This window comes from Echinops telfairi, unplaced genomic scaffold (assembly GCF_000313985.2).
Source record: "Echinops telfairi isolate 266 unplaced genomic scaffold, ASM31398v2 ScPeMD7_29;HRSCAF=101, whole genome shotgun sequence".
Taxonomy (NCBI): domain Eukaryota; kingdom Metazoa; phylum Chordata; class Mammalia; order Afrosoricida; family Tenrecidae; genus Echinops; species Echinops telfairi.
The window spans coordinates 6,898,816-6,918,191 of record NW_022103926.1 but is presented as its reverse complement, the minus strand read 5'-3'; the positions used below and the strand labels follow the sequence as shown (position 1 = coordinate 6,918,191).

General features: G+C 42.0%; 1 protein-coding gene across 1 annotated transcript in view; it reads right to left on the bottom strand.

Annotated features, from left to right (window-relative positions):
* The window catches only part of DEPDC5 (DEP domain containing 5, GATOR1 subcomplex subunit), a 148,722-nt gene that overhangs the window by 87,438 nt on the left and 41,908 nt on the right, over positions 1 to 19,376 (bottom strand). The window contains exons 13-21 of the mRNA XM_004716736.4: positions 18,633 to 18,736; positions 18,282 to 18,356; positions 16,895 to 17,029; positions 15,713 to 15,774; positions 14,864 to 14,937; positions 9,046 to 9,115; positions 5,594 to 5,630; positions 4,981 to 5,101; positions 1,755 to 1,975 (exon numbers count right to left, since the gene is read on the bottom strand). Coding sequence (XP_004716793.1) covers positions 1,755 to 1,975; positions 4,981 to 5,101; positions 5,594 to 5,630; positions 9,046 to 9,115; positions 14,864 to 14,937; positions 15,713 to 15,774; positions 16,895 to 17,029; positions 18,282 to 18,356; positions 18,633 to 18,736 — 899 coding nt within the window. The remainder of the gene's footprint in view (positions 1 to 1,754; positions 1,976 to 4,980; positions 5,102 to 5,593; positions 5,631 to 9,045; positions 9,116 to 14,863; positions 14,938 to 15,712; positions 15,775 to 16,894; positions 17,030 to 18,281; positions 18,357 to 18,632; positions 18,737 to 19,376) is intronic.

Sequence of the window (19,376 nt, the reverse complement as noted above, 5' to 3'; positions counted from 1 at the left end):
GCTGTCAAATCAATCCCGACTTACGGCGAAGCCTATAGGACTGGGTGGAACTGCTCCCTGGATTTCCTAGGCTGTCAATCCTTACGGAGCCAACAGTCTCATCTGTTTCCCAGTAAGCTGCTACTAGGTCTGAACCACTGAAACCCTATGGGGTCATTCTACTCTATCTTATGGGGTGATTATATAATTTGTAATCAATGGCAATATGTTTGATTTGGTTTTGCTTTTGAATGTTTGCTTCAGGAGCCCTAGATGTGCAATGGTTAAGAGCTCTCAGCTGCTGATCAAAAGTTGCTGGTTCGAACCCTGAAGTCATTCGACAGGAGACCTGATGACCTGCTCACTCCTCAATGTTTCAGCCAAAGAAGCCCGCTCGGCCAGCTGCACTCTGTCATACAGGGCCACTATGAGTTAGGACAGACTCGAGGGCAGACGATGACGGTGGTGGTGCTTGATTTCATTGACCTATAGCTATGGATGAAGCATATTTTCATGAAAATAAGATTATCTGTCATACAAACTTAGAAATTTCCTAAAATAGGGAAAATGTAACTTAGACCTTTTGTAATCTATCAAAAATCTTTTGAAAACTAAACTTAATGGAGGTGACATAAGGTTATATTGTACGGCCCTTTAATTAAGCAGATGCTACTTTCTCTTTCAGAATCCCTTTTCTATTTAAACTATTTGGGAGAAATAGTTTCTCAGCACTCGTAAGTTCCCACAGGCCCGTGGTGTCTCATGGATGAAAGTGCCCTGTGCTCCAGCCCAGAGGCTCCTGGAGCTGGCAGCACCCCCATTAGCATGCTGGGTCATGAAAACATTCTTGGCCCTCTGGGAGTCCTTCCAGGGCAAGAGCAGGCAGCTTTGTGTACCCAACATTCCTAAGTTGATGATCAAGTCAGGAAGGGCATGCTTTTATTTATGTAACATTCTTGAAATAACTACATTATAGAGCAAGAGGGACGAGGGGCAAGGTCTGGCCATAACAGGGGCGGGGGGGAGGCTGCTGACAAGAGAGAGCCTGGCGGTGATGGAACAGTTCTGTGTAGTCAGTCACTGTGTGCGAGTGACACAAATGTGCGAAGACTACCCAGAAATATACACACACAAGGGAAGCCTAGAGATACTCGGTGAATTTCCCTGGTTTTGATACTGTGCTGTAGCTATGGAAACCATCAACACTGAGGAAAATGAGTGAAGGGTACACAGAACCATCCTGTACTTCTTTTTTTTTTTGGGGGGGGGGGGGGGGGGGAAGAACCTTACTTCCTAGGAATCCAAAACTGTCCAAAGAAAAAGTTTAAAATAAAGTCAAGAGGGGCCTGCAGACTAAGCGCAGCTGCTGCTGGATGGGTCCAACACACCAGTGGAAGAGCAGCACTGGGCAAGTCCTAGAGCCGACATGCCAACCGGCAGTTAACGGCTAGGAGATATCTTACAACAGGGCTGTTGCTGCGAGGACGGCACCCACCCCCACACTGCACACACCAAAGACAAGAGCTACATGAACGCCAGGGAAAGGTAGTACGTAGTTATGAAGATGAGAAAGAAAGGAGAGCAACAAAAATGGCACAGCACCCACACCGACAACTAAGGCAACTCATCCCCTCCACGCCCACCTATTGTGCTGGCATGGAAGTAGTTAACATGGGGAATGGACAGCCCACACTAACTACTGCCCCCTATAAGGCCCATCAAAGAAGGAAAGCTCTCCAGCTTGTCCAGCACCGCCTAGGTTTCAGCCATCTGACCTCGAGTGCTGGTGTAGCCCAAAGAACTGCTGACTTCATACTGGTGCAGATGGGAGTGTGGGATCATCAGGATATTGGCGCTCCTGCCCAGAGAGCTGTCGTCAGAGGTCTGGCTGCGCACTTCCTCGGCAGGCAATGCCCGGCTCAGCATGGAGGGGCTGGAGGAGACATCGCAGAAGCTGCCACTCTTTCGACTGTGGCTCTCCCGCTCTCTCACAGACCTGCGCGGCAAAAGATAAACAGCACAGAGCCATGGATGCTGGTCCAGCTGGCACAGCGGTTCTCAGCCTTCCTAATGCTGCGCCGCTTTCAGACAGGTCCTCCTGTGGTGGGGTCCCCCAACCATAACATTATTTTCATTTCATTCATAAACTTCATCACTGTAATTTTGCTACTGTTATGAATCGGGCGACCCCTGTGAAAGGGCCATTCCAACCCTCAAAGGGGTCGCAACCCGCAGGTTGAGAACCTCTGATCTAGCAGGAAAGCACGAGCTATCTGGGAAACCCATAACAAAGACTCCCATTCAAGACCTATCAATGGGAAATAATCTAAGTGTACTTGCCGGGAGCAACCTGACAGGTGGTGTAAAATGAGGGGAAGTGACTGAAAATTCTCCAAGAGCCAGAGTCCTGGGATCGTACCAGTGAGGCAGTGATAGCATCGTAAGATGCCACCTAACCCCATGGGTCAATCTGGGCACGCCCACAAACGCGTCACCAGGGAGGACACAAGGTGATGCCATAAAAAGTATGCAACACAAGGCCGCCTGAGTCTTGTCCCCAAAACTGAACTTAAACCTGATTCAGTCTTGAGTTAATTGGCCGGTTCACAGGAAATTCATTAAGCAGAGGACATGTTCAATGCCACAATGAAACAATCAGCAACACCAGAAAAGCAAGACACTCAGCTGCCGTGAAAACGAGAGGCATTACAACCCAGTGCAGGGCATGGGTTTGGTAGAGACCCCAATTCACACGATAGCCCCTTGGAGAAAAGCGGAAAATGTGAACGTGGAACTGGCTATCTGATTAAATCACAAAACTCACTCTAATTTCATTCCTAATGATAAAGATACTCTGCTAATACAGGTATTTTTAAAGTTCATATTTGTTGTCATTACATACTTATGTATAGAAAACTCAAAGTAAGCTGCTTGGGTATTTGTTTCACAATAAACCAAAACTCAAAACCAAACTCAGTGCCATGGAGTCAATGGTGAATCACAGCGACCCTGTGAGTCTAAGAGACTGTAACTATTTACAGGAGTAGAAAGGCCAGTCTTCTCCTGAGGAGCTGATGGTGGTTTTGAACTGCCGACAATGCGGAGTGTAGCCCAGCATGTCCCCAGTGCACCACCAGGCTCCTTTTGTTTCACAATATTCCAGCTAAAATTTAAAAAGCGGGAGAGGTGATGCAACAAGCCTGGCAACACTCCATTTGTGCATGTTTAAATTTAGCCTTAATAAAAGTTGAAGTCTAGTCTCTGGAAGCAGCAGGAGGGCTCAAAAGAAGAAAAGCCCAACGAGGAGGTGACACTTCAGAATGAGAGTCAGCCTCTGCTGGGGGGGATGACCTTCTAACATCAGCGCTGGCCGTTGTCCTCCTGTTTCACTGTGCTTGCCTGAGACAGACGCTGGAAACAGATCCCAAGTGGATTATTTCAATAATAAACATCTGAGCACCAATTACAGGCTCAGACTTGGGTGAGGACAGAGCACCAACTAAGAGCCAGGCTGTGCCTTCGAGGAACATGCGACCTGAGTCTCTGAAACACCAAGCCTTGCCATCTTTGATGAGAAAACACAAGGCCAGGGCGGCAGGAATGTTTTCAAATGCTCAGAGGTAAGCACTACTTAGATTCTAATGGCATCCATGTTGAGGGGCACTGCTGTCAGTAGCAGTTATTCTGAGTCCAAGCATTCTCAGGAGGAACATTAGGATGGGAAGGGGGTGACAGATAGAAAATAATCATGTGATTACTATCAGCTCATTAAAGAAAGAAAAGATAAGAGCTCATAACACAGGGACTCTAGAACAGATAAGCCCCTTAGGACCAATAAGGGGAGCAGCGATACTAGGAAGGTAAGGGTGTGGGTTTTTTTGGGGGGTGGGGTTAAGGGGGAACCAGTCACAATGATTGATATATGGCCCCCATCCCAGGGGGATGGGCAGCAGAAAAGTGGGTGAAATGAGACAGCAGTCGGAGTAAGGCATGAAAAAAAAAAATTTATAAATTATCAAGGGGACGTGGGGGAGGGAGGGGGGAAAATGAGGAGCTGATGCCAGGGGCTCAAGTAGAAAGAAAATGTTTTGGAAAAGATGATGACAACATATGTACAGATGTGTGTGACAAAAATGGATAGATGTATGGATTGTGATAAGAGCTGTAAGAGCCCCAATAAAGTAAAATTAAAAAAGAAAAAGAAAGAAAAGTCTCTTGCTCATTGGAAATAATAATAAAAAATAAATTAAAAACCTCTGGATCTAAGATCTAGGATCTCTGGGTAAGTCTGGTAAGAGACAGATTCTGTCATTTGTGACCTGCTTCTCCCAAAGTAGCAAAACATAGTAACTCTTATTTTGAGACAATACATCAGAGCCAAACAAAATGGCTGTGCCCAAGAGGCAGGCCTCCTAGTGATCTATAATGAGATGGGGCCCATTTGGTAAATTTTAATGTAAAATAGCTTTAAGATTGTTCAGGGTCCCGGTGCCATAATGGGTTATGAGTTGGGCTACAAACCACAAAGTCAGCAACCCAAACCTACCAGCCACTCCCAGGGAAAATGATGAGGCCTTCTGCTTCTCTAACGACTTCAGAGGGCAATTCTACTCTGTCCTACAGAGTCACTATCAGTTGGAATCGATTCCATCAGCGTGGGTTAAGGGCCCTATCCATTGCCATCAAATTGGATAACAAATATATGTTTCCACAAAATTATCTCCCAATCAGTAGGTTATCTCATCACTTTGCTGATAAAGTTCTGTGGTGCACAACAGTTTTGATGTACTCCATATATCTATTCTGTCTTTTACTGCTTGTGTTCTTGGCCTCTCATCTAAGAATCATGGTTCCAAAGCATTACCCAATGTCTCCTTCTGCAAGCCTTACAGTCATCGGTCTCACACTTCAGTTTTTATGAAGGTTCCTACTGGATTGCAGGTCTCCTCCTGATCTCCTAAGCAATTGCACCTTCATCCCAAAATGAATGTGAGAGAAAACCTGCAAGTGGCGAGGCGCTGTGCCCGGGCTGGGCCTGGCAGCCTGAACACTCGGGCGTCGTAGGCATCATAATCTACTTGGATGGGAAGCGCGTTCTCAGCCTCTTTGGGAGTCCCCAGAGCTGAAATACAATAATGCGAATTGTCAGCGAGCTACATTTCAAACAGGTGCTTTCAGGGGGTCTTCCCCCAAACCTGCAAAGTTCAGATCATCATCATCATCATCATCATCATCATCTCCCCTTTCCCCTCCTCAAAGGGACAATCACTTATTCCTCAAGTTGTTGAGATTAAATGAGTCCTACATAAGATACAGAAATAGTATGGCATTCAATAAAGGCAAAGTGTTTGGATTGTTTCATTCTTCTGTGATCCTGATTTTAAAATATCATCTCAATTTTTCCAACTAGCTCCCCGATCCCTAACACTGACCTCTGCAAAAAAATTAAAAAGTCTTGTCATCATCCATTTCACAGTTAATGGGACAAGATTATAAGGTGGTTAAAGAATCTAGGAGAATTAGGAATTTGCTATGAATTATCTTTATGTACCCTCATATACTTTTGTGACCAAACTCTTTTTAAAAGCAACGAAAGGTTTCAAAAAATACTCACAAGTATCACGGCCATTCTTTGCTTTCTCAGAAGCACACTGTAAAATTAAATAGATACATAATCACTCCACTGCTAGAATGCCATTTATCAAAAGCACAGGGAGAAACATTTCGAAAGCCACACGGTGGATCTGAGAAAGGAAGCTCACATAGGATAGCTACCATAGTACGGGGCTCTATGAGGGCCTTGACTTCCACCTCAAATCGTATGCATCTCACAACCCTATCCACTAGGCAACTGGCAGGGAGCATCCGTTACAGGCAAAGACATTCAATTCTAGAGCAAATAAAAGACTTGCCCAAAGGGATACAACCCAGAGGTGACAGAGCCCTAGCTCAGTACAATTCTTCAGACTTTGCTGAATCCACTGTTGAATTTGTTCTAACGTGGCCAGGTCCCATCTGGCCTCACACTTTGCATGCATTTTCACTACTCTGCCTACACCAGCTGAAGGTGACCTCTCGGTGGAATGCCCAATTTGCTGAAATGGAACAGAAAGGTGGCATGAAAACTGAAACAAGTAATTTTTTTAAAAGAACTCTTTTTTTCAGGACCTTTAACCCTCCCATAAGGAGTACCAGTGATGCAGTGGCTAGTCCAATTGGCTGATAAATGGAAGATCAGTGCTTTGACCCCCACTGACTACTGCATAGAAGAAATATGTGGTGGACTATTCTATAAAGATTATAGCCTAGGAAACCCGACGGAAAAAGTCTACTCATAGTCCTCCAGGGTCCTCGAACAATAGTCATCTTTTTCTCATTACAGGGATTGTGTTGGGCTTCTGGAAAGATCAGAGTTGGCGGACTACATCCTATACTGATCCTCTACAGTAGAGAAATGATAAGATGAAATAGATACAGATGGTAATTCTGGAACCCTGAGTGTTAGAGGATAGGATAGAAAAGTGGATTCAATACCAACTAGAAGAAGAACCGGAGCTAAAACAGCAAGAGGCAGACTGGTAAAGTGTTGGCTGGCTTGACATAGCACATTCATCCTGAAGTTCTGCAAGGAGCACCTAATGAAGACAGCACACACACACACACACACACACACACACACACACACACACACACACGGCTGTTCACTAGAAGTGGGCAATCCTTCCCTTATTCCCCACACTCTAGTCCTAGTGACTGGAAGCATAGACAATCTGCATGCTGTCCCAACCACCCACTGGCCAATGATACACACTTGCATCCCCCAGTGTTGTCCCTGCTCTGCCCGATACAAGAGCTGCACCATAATAGATTGGGTTTCTGGCACACCACCCCCAAATCTGGAGGCAAGTGATCCCTGCCTCATCAGACCATCATAAGGTGACCAGACGTCTTGCTTTTGGCGGGACAGTCTCAATTTTTGGCGTTTTAAAAAAGTCCCAATTTTTGGAAAGAATGCATGACAAGCTAGGGAACAGTCTATTTGGTCCATATAGACCAAATTTTTAATCAAGAACCCCCCACTCCCTCAATGGTGTCCCGCTTTAAATCTGGTCACCTTAGACTACCAGAATGTACCATGAGAGGTCCCTGTTCATCCTTGAGTAGGCAGAAACTCCTTCCATATCAGCCACCGTGCCCTCAGCTGCCCTCTGGGCCAGAAAAAGTTCCTGCCTGGAATAACCTCACGTGCCACCTGAGCCAGTACAAACTACTTCTGGATCAGGTGCCCTGACCCCATACAGCACCTAGGCCAGCAGAAAGTGCATCTAAGACTAGGGATTCAACCTCCCACAATGTGAGCTCCCGTGGCCCGGTCCCCTACAGTTTTCCTTTCTCAATCCTGCCCCTGCCCCGGTTTTCAGACTTTCTTTTCTCTCCCTTCCCTGATTTTTCACTCTTTCTTTCTCTACTTATTTCATTACATTCTTTTCTTCCGTTCCTTTTCTTGAATTTTTGCTAACTATTCTCTTTTCTTTCTCCACCTTCCCTACTTTTGCTTATTGCATTTTGAGGTAGTTAGTTCATTGTGCCAACCTGGCCGGTAAACACATGTGGGGTTAATTGAAGGGCAGAGGGATAAATGGCTCGGTGAGCCTCTCATTTCTAGTTCTCAGGTCTCGTGCTTTCTTCCTGCAAGACATCCCTCAGGAGAAGCTACATGGACCTGCCCCGATGCAGCCCTGGGTGCTGGAGCAGCCGTGTGGAGACCCCTGCCAGCGCTGAGATGCTTACACGTTCACTGACTCAGCTTTCCTCCTGCAGTCGGCATCATTGCGTCTGCTTTGTGAGATGGAGGATGTGGATTGGTGTTGGACAAATGGGTTAATGTTGGACTTGTGGGCTTGGGCAGCACTGGGTTGGGATGTTTTCTTAATGCGCACTTAACCTAAAATTCTCTCTTCTACATGAGTTTCTGTGGATTTGTTTCTCTAAAGTACCCAAACTAAAACATTATTTCTTGTTACTTTTTTCTATTCTCTTGTTTTAATTTTTTCTCTTTTATGGCTCAAGTTGTTTTTTGCTGGCAGCATTTTGCATGCTTTGCCCTGCGTGTTGATGTCCCAGATGACGGGAGGCAGCAGGCATGCCCACATACCCCACCCACACCTACAGCCCCATCCTAGGAGCAAGGACACTGGCTGCTCCTCTTATCATCTGAGCCTCAATAGGCAGGGACCAACACCAGCCAAACTGTGCCCCCAAATGTGCTACATGAACAGAAACACATTTCACCACAGTCTATCACCTGCTCTAGGACACGAGTGGTATGTGCCTCAGAATACATTAACCTACAATCATCAATTAAACACAACTATGAAACCACATTGTCTTAAAAAAAGAGAGAGAGAGAGACAAATTCAGTACAAATGAGTGGTAAAAATACAGAGCCAAAAACCTTTTGGAGGAACAAAAATGGCATTAGAATTACTGGATAAGGAATTCAAAAGAATAGTTAGGGACTTACAATGGGTTGAGAGAAAAATTAATAAAGCTGCAGATGAATCAAGAAAAACACAGGGGAAAAAACCCTGAGAAAAATCAAAGAAAACACTACAAAAGCAAACGGATAAAATTAATGAAAAATAAAAAAACGTACAAAAACAGTGAATATAAATCCGGAATATTAAGATTTAAGAAATAATTAATACAGCAAAAGGAGTGGAACTAAACCAATGGAAACATGAATTGATGATCATGAATATAAGACAATCGGAAAAAAATAACAAAAAATTCCAAAGAAAGCCTGAGATAGTGAAACACCATCAAAAGAACTAACAGGTGAGACTGGGATTCCTGAAGAGGTAAGAAGAAGAAGAAAAAAAAAACAGAGAGAAAACTGAGAAGAGTCAATGGAAGAAAACTTCCCCTAACCCCATGAGGGATGAGATACATATTCAAGAAGATAAACCAGCCCTGACAGGGCAGACCCCAATTCTACTCATAACTGGAGTGGGTAAGGATAATATCTCAGCACAAAAGTATCCCTGGAAAATGGGTGAAACTTACCTTCTTTCCTGCCAGTTTTATTCGTGGAGTAAAAGTGTTACAAAAGAGCTGGCTTTTAGATGTGTAAAAACTGTAAAAGAAACAAACGAGGTCATTAATTAAATTCTCTTTCATTTTAAGCCTCAAGACAGTTGACATCCTTGCCTTGTTTCAGGCTTCGCTGATGATTCAATAACTTAACTTCTTCTGCAATTGCTGCCAAACATTATTATATTTTTATTCTTGTTTTCCACCTCCACCCCCACCCAGCCCTGCATAAATTACCATATATTGGATAGTTCAAATTACGAACTAGACTAGAATTTCCTCTTTGCAGTAGGGACTTAATCTAGTTACACCAAATTTATTTTACCTTGCTATTTGCCATGTTGGTGGCTCGTGTGCTGCTACGATGCTCAAGCTATGCCACCAGTATTTTGAAAGCTTTAGGGATCACAACAGAACACTTTTGATTTCCTTACTATGGACAAGTCAGCAGGAATGATCAAGGGATGGAGAGGAATACTGTATTTGGTGAAAGCATGGGAGAGTCTTGATAAGATAGTTTGGCACAATGGTCACAATAATGAGTTCAAACATGCTGCTGATAAGGATAATAAAGGATCAGGCAACATTTTGTCCCAATATTTTGCCATGAGTCAGAGTTGATAGCAGCTAGTGACAACATATGACAAAAAGCTTGATAAAGGGAGACTCCTTAATCACTGATTAATTAACCCAAACCAAAAAGGGAAATGATTTGTACTGAAGACAAGATGGCAAAACTCATTAACTTCCAACCCCTCTGAAAATCAAACCTTCAATATACTCAGACCAGGTATCTAATACAAGAAAACCACTGACTATATTGAACGAATGAGTGAACAAAGGCTGTGTAAAACAGAGGCTCCAACCTCTCTCTATTCCCCTTTTCACATCACCTAGAATCAATTTGTAGTAAAGATGTTTTGAAAATTTGCCTGATCTATCTCCAGCATCCAAGTCAAAACTCTGAACACTAAAAAAACAAAACAAACACACAAACAAAAAAAGACAGTAACAATTACCAGTAGACAGTGGGGTAATCCTACTGTCACAAGCACAAAAGAACACAGTCATATTGCCCACAGTCAAAGTCCTACCAGAACGGGCCTCGTTCAACCAGCCCTAGGATGATGGCTGGTACCAGGATGACGGTGGCACCAAAGAAAGAACTTGCAGAGGGATGCTACTCTCTTTCCAAGCATTAACTGGAAAAGATCTGGCTGCAAAGTAGTGTTTCTATTGTAGATTGAATCATATGAAACAGTGTCTTTAAAATGTCAAAAATACTTGTGTATTTCAGTAGTTTAAATGAGAAACTGCTACTCTGTCATTAACTTAAAAGGAGTCCGGGTGGCAGAGTGGATTACACATGGGACTGTTTACCTCAAGGTAAGCAATTCAAACGTACCAGTCACTGCACGGGAGAAGGAGGCGGCTGTCTGATCCCATAAAGATTTTCAGCCTCTCACATATGAGGGCGTTCACCTCTGCCTTGTAGGGTCACTAGAGACAGTGATTTTCATTTTTTATTTGGTTTGGTCATAAGCCCACGGCAAGCCACTTAACCTTTTTGGATCTCAGTTTCTTCACAGGTACAATGTAACTGCCTGAGCTATATTATCTCCAACATAGTGTAACTTATATCTTATAATATCTCACAAACCCAGTTGTATAATTCTTATTTATTTGATACGAATTTACTTTTAAAAACAATTTTCATTATTGCTGTTTTAAGCCTAAAGTAACACTTTAGTTCTCACTGAAGACGACTATGCTTATCAGGTGGGTGGTCTTACTCTAGTGAGGCACTTTGAACTTCAGGAGTTGCTTTGCTGACAGGATGAGAACAATCGGACAAAGAGGCTTCTTGTCCCCATCCATGAGAGGCTAGCAACACGGAGGACAACGAAGAAGGAAAGCAGGCCTTAAGCACACCTACTCCTCAGAAACAAAGCCCCTTACTTGTGGACCCATCCTCTAGCTTGTCTATGTATAAGTGGGATGTATGTATGTACACACACACATAAATATGTAACAAAGCATTTGATCTTTCAGTCCTCTTCACATCATGTTTCAGAATATAGAACAGCAAACTCTCAACTCATTTTATAAGGTGAATATAACCCTGATAGAAAACTAGGCAAAGATATTACCAGCATAGAAAGTTACAGCCACTATACCTTATAAACATAAATGCAAATATTCTCAACAAAATCCTGGTCAATTGAATTCAACAATATATCAAAAGATTATGATCATCATCATGATCAAGTAGGATTCATATTAGGTATGCAAGGATGGTTCAAATTAGACAAATAACATAAACCACTAAATAAACAAAAAGATAAAAATTTATGATTAGGTCAATTGATGCAGAAAAGATACTTGATAGAAGTTCAAAAATCACTCCTGACTAAAACTCTTAGCCAAACAGGAACAGAAGGGAAATCTGGCAACACAATGAAGGCCGTATACAGAAACTCAACAGCCAACAATCTCGCACAATGATCAGACAGTAAAAGCATTCTCCCTATGAACAGAAACCAGATAAATATACCTTTAATCACCACTCTTACTCAGTATTGTGCTGGAAGTCTTAGCCAGAGCTAAGGAAAATCAAATGAAATCAAAGGTACCCAAATTGGTAAAGAAGAAAAACTCTCTAATTTGCTGATGATGTGATTCTATACATAGAAAATCCCTATGACTGGAGAAAAAAAATGTTGGAAACAATCAAAAGCTTGGGAAACATGGCAGGGTACAAGAACAACATACAGAAAATGTCCTGCACACTAACAAAGACAGCTCTGAAAAGGAAGAAAATCAAGAAAACAATACCATATATAAGAGTCACACAAAATATAACAGGAATAATCCTAACCAGAGGAGTAAAGAAACACTTGTACAAAGTAAACTATAAAACACTTCTACAAGAAACCAAGATATCTACATAAATAGAAGATTGTTCCATATTCATGGCTGGGAGGACTTAATACTGTGAAAATGTCAATCCTACCCAAAACTAAATGCACTGCCATCGAGTCGATTTTGACTCATAATGACCCTACAGGACAGGATAGGGCTGTACTGTGAGTTTCCAAGAGGGTAACTCTTTACAAGAGTAGAAGGTATTGTCTTTCTCAACATGGAGCAGTAGGTGGTTTTGAACTACTGACCTTGTGTTAGCAGCCCAACTCATAACTACTACACTACCAGAGCTCCAATACTACCCCCAAATAATTTGTAAATATAATGCAATATGATACAGATACCAATTCATTCTTTAAATAAATAGAAAAACTAATTACCAACTGTATATGGAAAGGAAAGACACCCAGGATAATTACTACTAAAGAAGAACAACATTATATGAAATCCAAATTAGGTAAATCTAGAGACAGTAACCAGAATAACCGTTTCTTAGGGAAGGTTGGGAATTAGGAGTAAATGAGGAGCTAATAACACTGTGTACAAAAATGTGGTGATAACTGCACAACTCTTCTTAATATAATCAAATCATGAATTCAAAACATTGTCCGGTGCGTGATATAGTCAATAAAACTGTGAAAAAAATAATAAAACAAGGAAGAAGAATAAAGTATGTGGCCTCTCATTTACAGACCTCAAACGCTACTACACAGCCACAGTCATTAAAACAGCTTGGTACTGGTACCACAGTTACGGAGACCAATGGAGCGGAATAGAAAACTCAGGAATAAATCTATATACCTACACACAACTGATTTTTGAAGAAGGACTACAATGCATACATGAAGAAAGCGAAAGGTCATTAAAGAGACAGGAATGAAAAGGTCAGCCTGGGTGTCAGAAGACACTCTGAACCTTGCCTGCAATCACAGAGCAGCTAGGGCACACAAAAGCAACGAAGAAGCAACAGAGATGAACAGAGAAGCTCGAGAAGACAAAGCCACATCGTATAATGAATTGTGCACAGATGCACAGGTGGACAACCAAAAGGAAAGAGCACGCTCAGCATATCAGAAACGGAAAGAACCCAAGAAAAAAAATCACGCCTTGAGTTGCAGTATCGAAAGATTCTATGGACTACATATTCGATGAACCATCATGAAGTATCCAAAGAAGATGAAAAGAACTCACGGTCACTGTACCAAAGGGAACTTTGTCAGCATTCAACCATTTCAAGAGGTATCACATGAGCAAGGACTCATGGTACTGAAGGAAGAAGTCCAAGCTATACTGAAAGCATCACTTAAAAACAAAGCTCCCGGAATAGGAATTGATGGAATACCAATTGGAATGTTTCAACAAGAGAATGAAGCAGTAGAAGCACTTAGTCTATGCCAAGGAATTTGGAAGACAGTTACTTGGCCAATTGACTGGAAGAAATCTATATTTGTATCCATTCCAAAGAATGTTGACCCAATAGAATGTGGAAATCGTCAAAAATATCATTAATATCATATGCAAGGAAAGTTTTGCTGAAAATCATGCAACAATGAATGCAGTAGTACATGGACAGGGTTCAGCCTGGATTCAGAAGAGAATATGGAGCAAGGGATCTCATTTCTGATGTTCGATGAACCTTGGCTGAAAGAAGAGAATACCAGAAAGATGTTTTCTTGTGTTTCACTGACTATGTCAGTGCATTCAATTGTGTGGAACTGTAAGAAGCATGGGAATTCAAGAACACTGGGTTGTGCTCATGTGGAGCCTGTGCATGGATCAAGAGGCAGTTGTGCAAACAGAACAAAGGAATACTGCATGGTCTGGCATCAGGAAAGGTGTATGGTACATCAGGGCTGTGTCCTCTCACCATACTTACTCAATCTGCATGCAGAGCAAATAATCCAAGATGCTTGCTGGATTATATGAAGAAGAATATGGTATCATGATTGGAGGAAGGCTTATTAATAATCTACAATATGTAGATGACACAACCTTGATCAGGGATTGCAACCTTCAATACGGATAATAAATCAATGTAAAGAAAATCAAAATCCTCACAACTTGACCAATAGGCATCATCATGATAAACAGAGAAGAGATGGAAGCTGTCAAGGATTTCACTTGCATGGATAAACAATCAATACTCATAGAAGTAGTAGTCATGATCAAATAACAAATTGCATTAGGTAAATCTGCTTCCCAAGACCACTTTAAAGTATTGAAAAGCAAGAGGGCTACTTTGAAGACTAAATATGCTTGACCCAAACCATAGTATGTTCAATTGCCCTTATGTATGGACTTTGAATTGGACATTGAATAAAGAAGACAGAGAAAACCCAATGAATTTGAACTACAGTACTGGCAAAGAATACTGAAAGTACCATAGACTACCAAAAGAGAAAAATGAACTGTCTTGGAAGTACGGCCAGAATGCTCCTTAGAGGCAAGGATAGGGAGACTTTGTCTCACATACTTTGGACATGCCAGGAGAGATCAATTCCCGGAGAAGGAATCATGCTTCGTAAAGTCAGAGTAGCAAAAAAGAGGAAGGCTCTCAGTGAGATGGATCAACACAGTGGCTTCCCCAATGGACTCAAACATGAGAATAGTTTTGAGGCTGGCTCAGGGCCAGGAGGTGGTCCATTCTGTGTACAGAGAATCACAGAGAATCTGAAGGGACTCAGAGAGCACCTAACAACACCAATTCTGCACACAGAAAATCCATAAGCAAATGCTAGCAATTAAACTTCTGCAGTTTTAAACTAAAGATGTAGCGCCATATTAAGAACACAACAGACCTGCAGGGGAAATGAAAGGAAGTTATTCCACACCTTGCTCACCTACCATTAATCAAAACGGCACTCACCTGTGGTTTATCCAGTGAGGAATATTATAGTCATCACCCAGACGAGAGTCCCGAGGAACACTCCGATTATGGAGCTGAACGGAAAACAAGGACACTGATCAGCCCAGGGGTAGATTTCCTAATAAGCAAGGTAAGCATGGGCTCACGTGTGCTTAATTAATAACCTGTAGTATAAACATTTCCACATGTTTTTCACCACACCACCATGTTAAACTGTTAACTACAGATTAGTAAATACCTTGCTTACTGGGTAAGCAATCCGTGTCAGGGATTGAAAACTGGAAAAGAGGCTTTGATTCTATAGAAAGGTTCTATAAGGTTGGGAGGGAACGGGTAACAGGCACACCTAGAAACAGAATCTCTGAGGTGGTGAAAAACATCTGTAATTGTTCAGTACAGCTTAGTAAGTAAGCACAAGAAAGTTCATGCTTACCTTGTGTATTAGGTATGCAACCATTCCAACTCTCCTGTTTCTAACTATTTTTAAAATTACCTTGCAACATTGGTGACTGCCTTCCATGAAGGAGACTGAGGTTTGATTTCTATAACCCATCTCCCATGGAAGGCTTCGGGGTTGTTAGGATGCTGAAGAGGTTTCAGCTTAGCTTCCAGAGTTAGGCAGACTAAAAAGAGAGGCCTGACTATCTATGTCAGAAAAACAGTCCGTGAAAATCCTATGTAACAAAAAAGGTCGGATTTGCAAACACCCCTGGGGATGGGTGCAGGACTGGGCAGCATGGGCTCCTTCTGTTGTGCTCAATGGGGCCGCCATGATTCAAAGCAACCAGGTGGCAGCTAATCACCCAGTGCTTAAAACTGGCCTCAGTCAACAAAGCAAAATCGAATCACCTTGAACAATGGAACAGCGTGTAACGGTTGCTCTCCCATACATACTAAGTCCACACCAATTCCTATAAAAAGAAAAGACAACAAGAGTTGTGGGGAGGGAAAAGGCTGAGATTAGTATCCCAATCTCTATTCATGATGGTATTTAAGTGGGCCAGAGTAAGAAGGAAAGCCCACATATCATTATACAATTAATAACCTAGCATTAGTGAGGACATCAGAAAGAAATACACTGATGCATTCTTTTACTGTTTCCTCGTTACCAATGAGTTGTCATATTTACCACTATTCAGTGTTTGACAATTTGCCTTTGTCTACCTGCTAAGTGACAATTTAAAAGATAAAGACAACCAAGTGTCGATTAATAAAGTTTCATGACCAGAAAGAAAAAAATTCACAATTGGGTTGATTTCAACGTATTGGACAGAGTAAAAAGGCTCTGTAGGATTTCCGAGGCTGTAAATCGTAACTGCAGAAAACAGTCTCAATTTTCTCCCATGGAATGGCTCGTGGGTTCCAACTACGGACGCTGTGCTCAGCAGACCAAAGAGCTATAATCTCATAGCAAAAAGCAAAACAATCCCTATCGCTTCACTTGTAGTCAGAACTTACTTCCCCAGCTCCATCATGCTGACGAAACACAATCATATACGGGAAGGTAGGGGTGGGAAGCACAGTACAGCACAGAGAGAGGCATGGACTAGGTTGTCCAGTTGGTGCTGCCCAAGATGGATTGAAAACACACTGGTCCCTTAAAACAGTACCCCCCCAAATGGGTTCTCCAGCAGTGAATAAAAACCTTGGAGGCCCTTTGGGTAAGGGTGTAGGACTGTGAACAGCAAGATCAATTTTTCACATCAACCACTCCATAGGTAAAAGATGAGGCTGTTTGCTCCTATAAAGATGTACAGTCTTGAAAACCCTACATAGAGTTGCTATGAGTTGGAATCAATTAAGTAGCAGTGGGTTTTGATTGGAGTGGCAAATATGTTTGGGCAACTCCAGAGTATCAGAGACCCACATTAGATATAATCAAGACACACGAATATATAAAAAATTCCGAGGACAACCTACAATTATGGAACAAATTGTTTAGCCAGGGATGTCTTCCTATTCAGCCAACAGCTACTCACACCCTCAGAACTTGTGACACAGAGAGACAGAACACGAACCAGGGAGCATTACCGTTATCTATCATCCGCTGCTTGGTCAAGATCATGAGTAAGCGATCTACTTCAAACACACCCACTCCGGGTGTAATCACCACAGACATCTGCCCCGTCCGGTCAAAGTTGCGGTTGATGTAATGCTTGTCAAACACTTAAAAAGAACAAAATTTCTCCAATGAAGACACTTCAAAATTTTTGGAAAGCAATCTCTAGCAGACACCTTTGTGCATCTGGATAATTGTATCTCTATTTCAGAGTGACTGATATATTCTGACCTGAATTCTAGCAAGTTATAAGCATGTCTCTCTTTCTCCCTTCAATTCTGAGAACTGCTTGAACACAGACATATAACACTGTCACCTTTGCTAATACTCCTCATTAATGCCTGGTACTTGCCTTGTGCAGCTCTACATGCTTAGATTTCATTCGGTTAATTTAAACTAGCCACACATTAATCCACACTGAAACTTACAAGACTCAAATACTACTGTAAGACAACCTTTAACAGAAGGGACCAGAATTTTCAGATGACTTTATAAATTTGGCAAGGTAAATTTTATTCCTGGGCCATGAAATTCTCATTCTGGATAGTCAGTGATATTCAAGTATGACCAAAAATATCTACTAAAAAGATAGATGACCTGTGCTCCAGACTCCTCAGCACACAGTGGCATGGCTAATCCATCTCTGGCCAGGGCTGGACAGACACTGCACCTAGTGGGGCCAATCAGACTCCACAAGGAATAAAGAGCAGGGAGAAAGCATCTGGAAGCTGACTACTATTCTGGGAATTCTTGACACTGTGTTTCCCAGAACCGTCTGTCCCCATCCTTCTCCAAGTTGACAGTCAAGTTGTCTTGGCTGCCTCACCAAACCCAGTCCCTTTAGAGTAAATTTCCTTTTTTGTGCCAACACAGCAGGTTTCTGTTTACAGGTTTCAGGTTTACAATTAAAAGTATTACCCACATAAAGACAGAAATAGTCAAACGAAGAAAAAAAAATCATACCACAATAGTCCCTCTGGAAAAGGTAAGGAAAATGGAGGGAAAATGCACTTTTTATTTGATAAACCTGTTACCTGAATTCTAATAAACTACTCAGAAATACTTGGAGCGTACAGGGGATAAAAAATAAAGATTCTGTTCTCAGTAAAGTCAACACCCCAAGTAAGATGGCTTCTAGCTCTTTACTCTTAGGTTCCATGAGAAGCAGGAGAGAACAGTAAGTTAATTTTCCAACACAAATCAAAGCACTAAATGCTGATCATGAGAGCGAGCCAATCAGAAAGTACTGATTTCGGCCGATGTCAGAGGTGGGACGGTACCAGTCAGATCTGGGTCTTTGGGTTTTAGTGAAAAGAAGTTCAGAGCCATGTAGTAAGCTGCGGTTGGTACTGCACTCACCATTGAATGATAGATTGATGGCCTCTAGGTAGTTTCCTTGTGCTGAGGTAGAATTGTCTCCTTGAGGAAAGCCCTCTGAAGCAAAAGATATATAGAAGGAAAAACATCTCGTGAAAGATAAATAACTTAACAAATGAGCCAAAGGCGTCTGGTTCTATAGGGCCTCATTTTATACGAGGACACTACTGTACTTATTACACATAATAACTCAATTCATGTGCTAACAGAACCCAGCTCAGAATCGGAAACTACACACACCAATGGAAAGGGAAACAAACATGAAGCTATCTGACACTCAACCCCTGAGCTAAACCTTCTTTCCATACATCTTCAAGTACACGGATGCAGTACCTGCCTGTTCCAGTCGCACCAGTACTGGATACTGAATGAAGAGTTTTTTAATGGTCACAAGAAGTGAGGTCCACTCTTCCCGTCTCTCATTCTGCACCACCACTCTAAAAGCATTATCAGAGTGAAGAGAATTGACCATACAAACAGCAAGTGCTCCACAATAAGTATTGCATAAGTAGTACATACCCACCTACTGCCATCGGCTCCATTTCTACTCAGAGGTGCCCTATAAAAAGTTTTGAGACTGTGAATCTTTACAGGAGCAAAAAGCCTCATCTTTTTCCAATAGAATTCCTTGTAGTCGACCTTGTAGTTAGCAGGCCAGTGCTTACCAAACAGAGCCATCAGGGCTCCTCAAACAGTACACAGTAATGAACAACCGACCCAATGCATCTAACAAACATTAATAAATAGATGTCATCACGCACAAAACAATGAATGTCAACACATCAAGAATCACATAAATTAAAATTAAAATGTGAAAACATTTTTTCTGAATTGTCTAAAGATTATACGAATGCTCAGTGTTGGGCAGGAATAGGAACTTTCACACATAATGTACAAGGTGCGTCAATTTTTACCTCTTTCAAATATAATTGGGTGATCTGTGAGAGAAGCCTTAAAAGACTGCGTCACACATACATATAACATACATTAATGTATATGCTCAAGTTGGGAACTAATTAAAGAGGTGGATGGTGCAGCAGTAAACTCTTTTGTATCTTTACAAATTTGAACCATTTA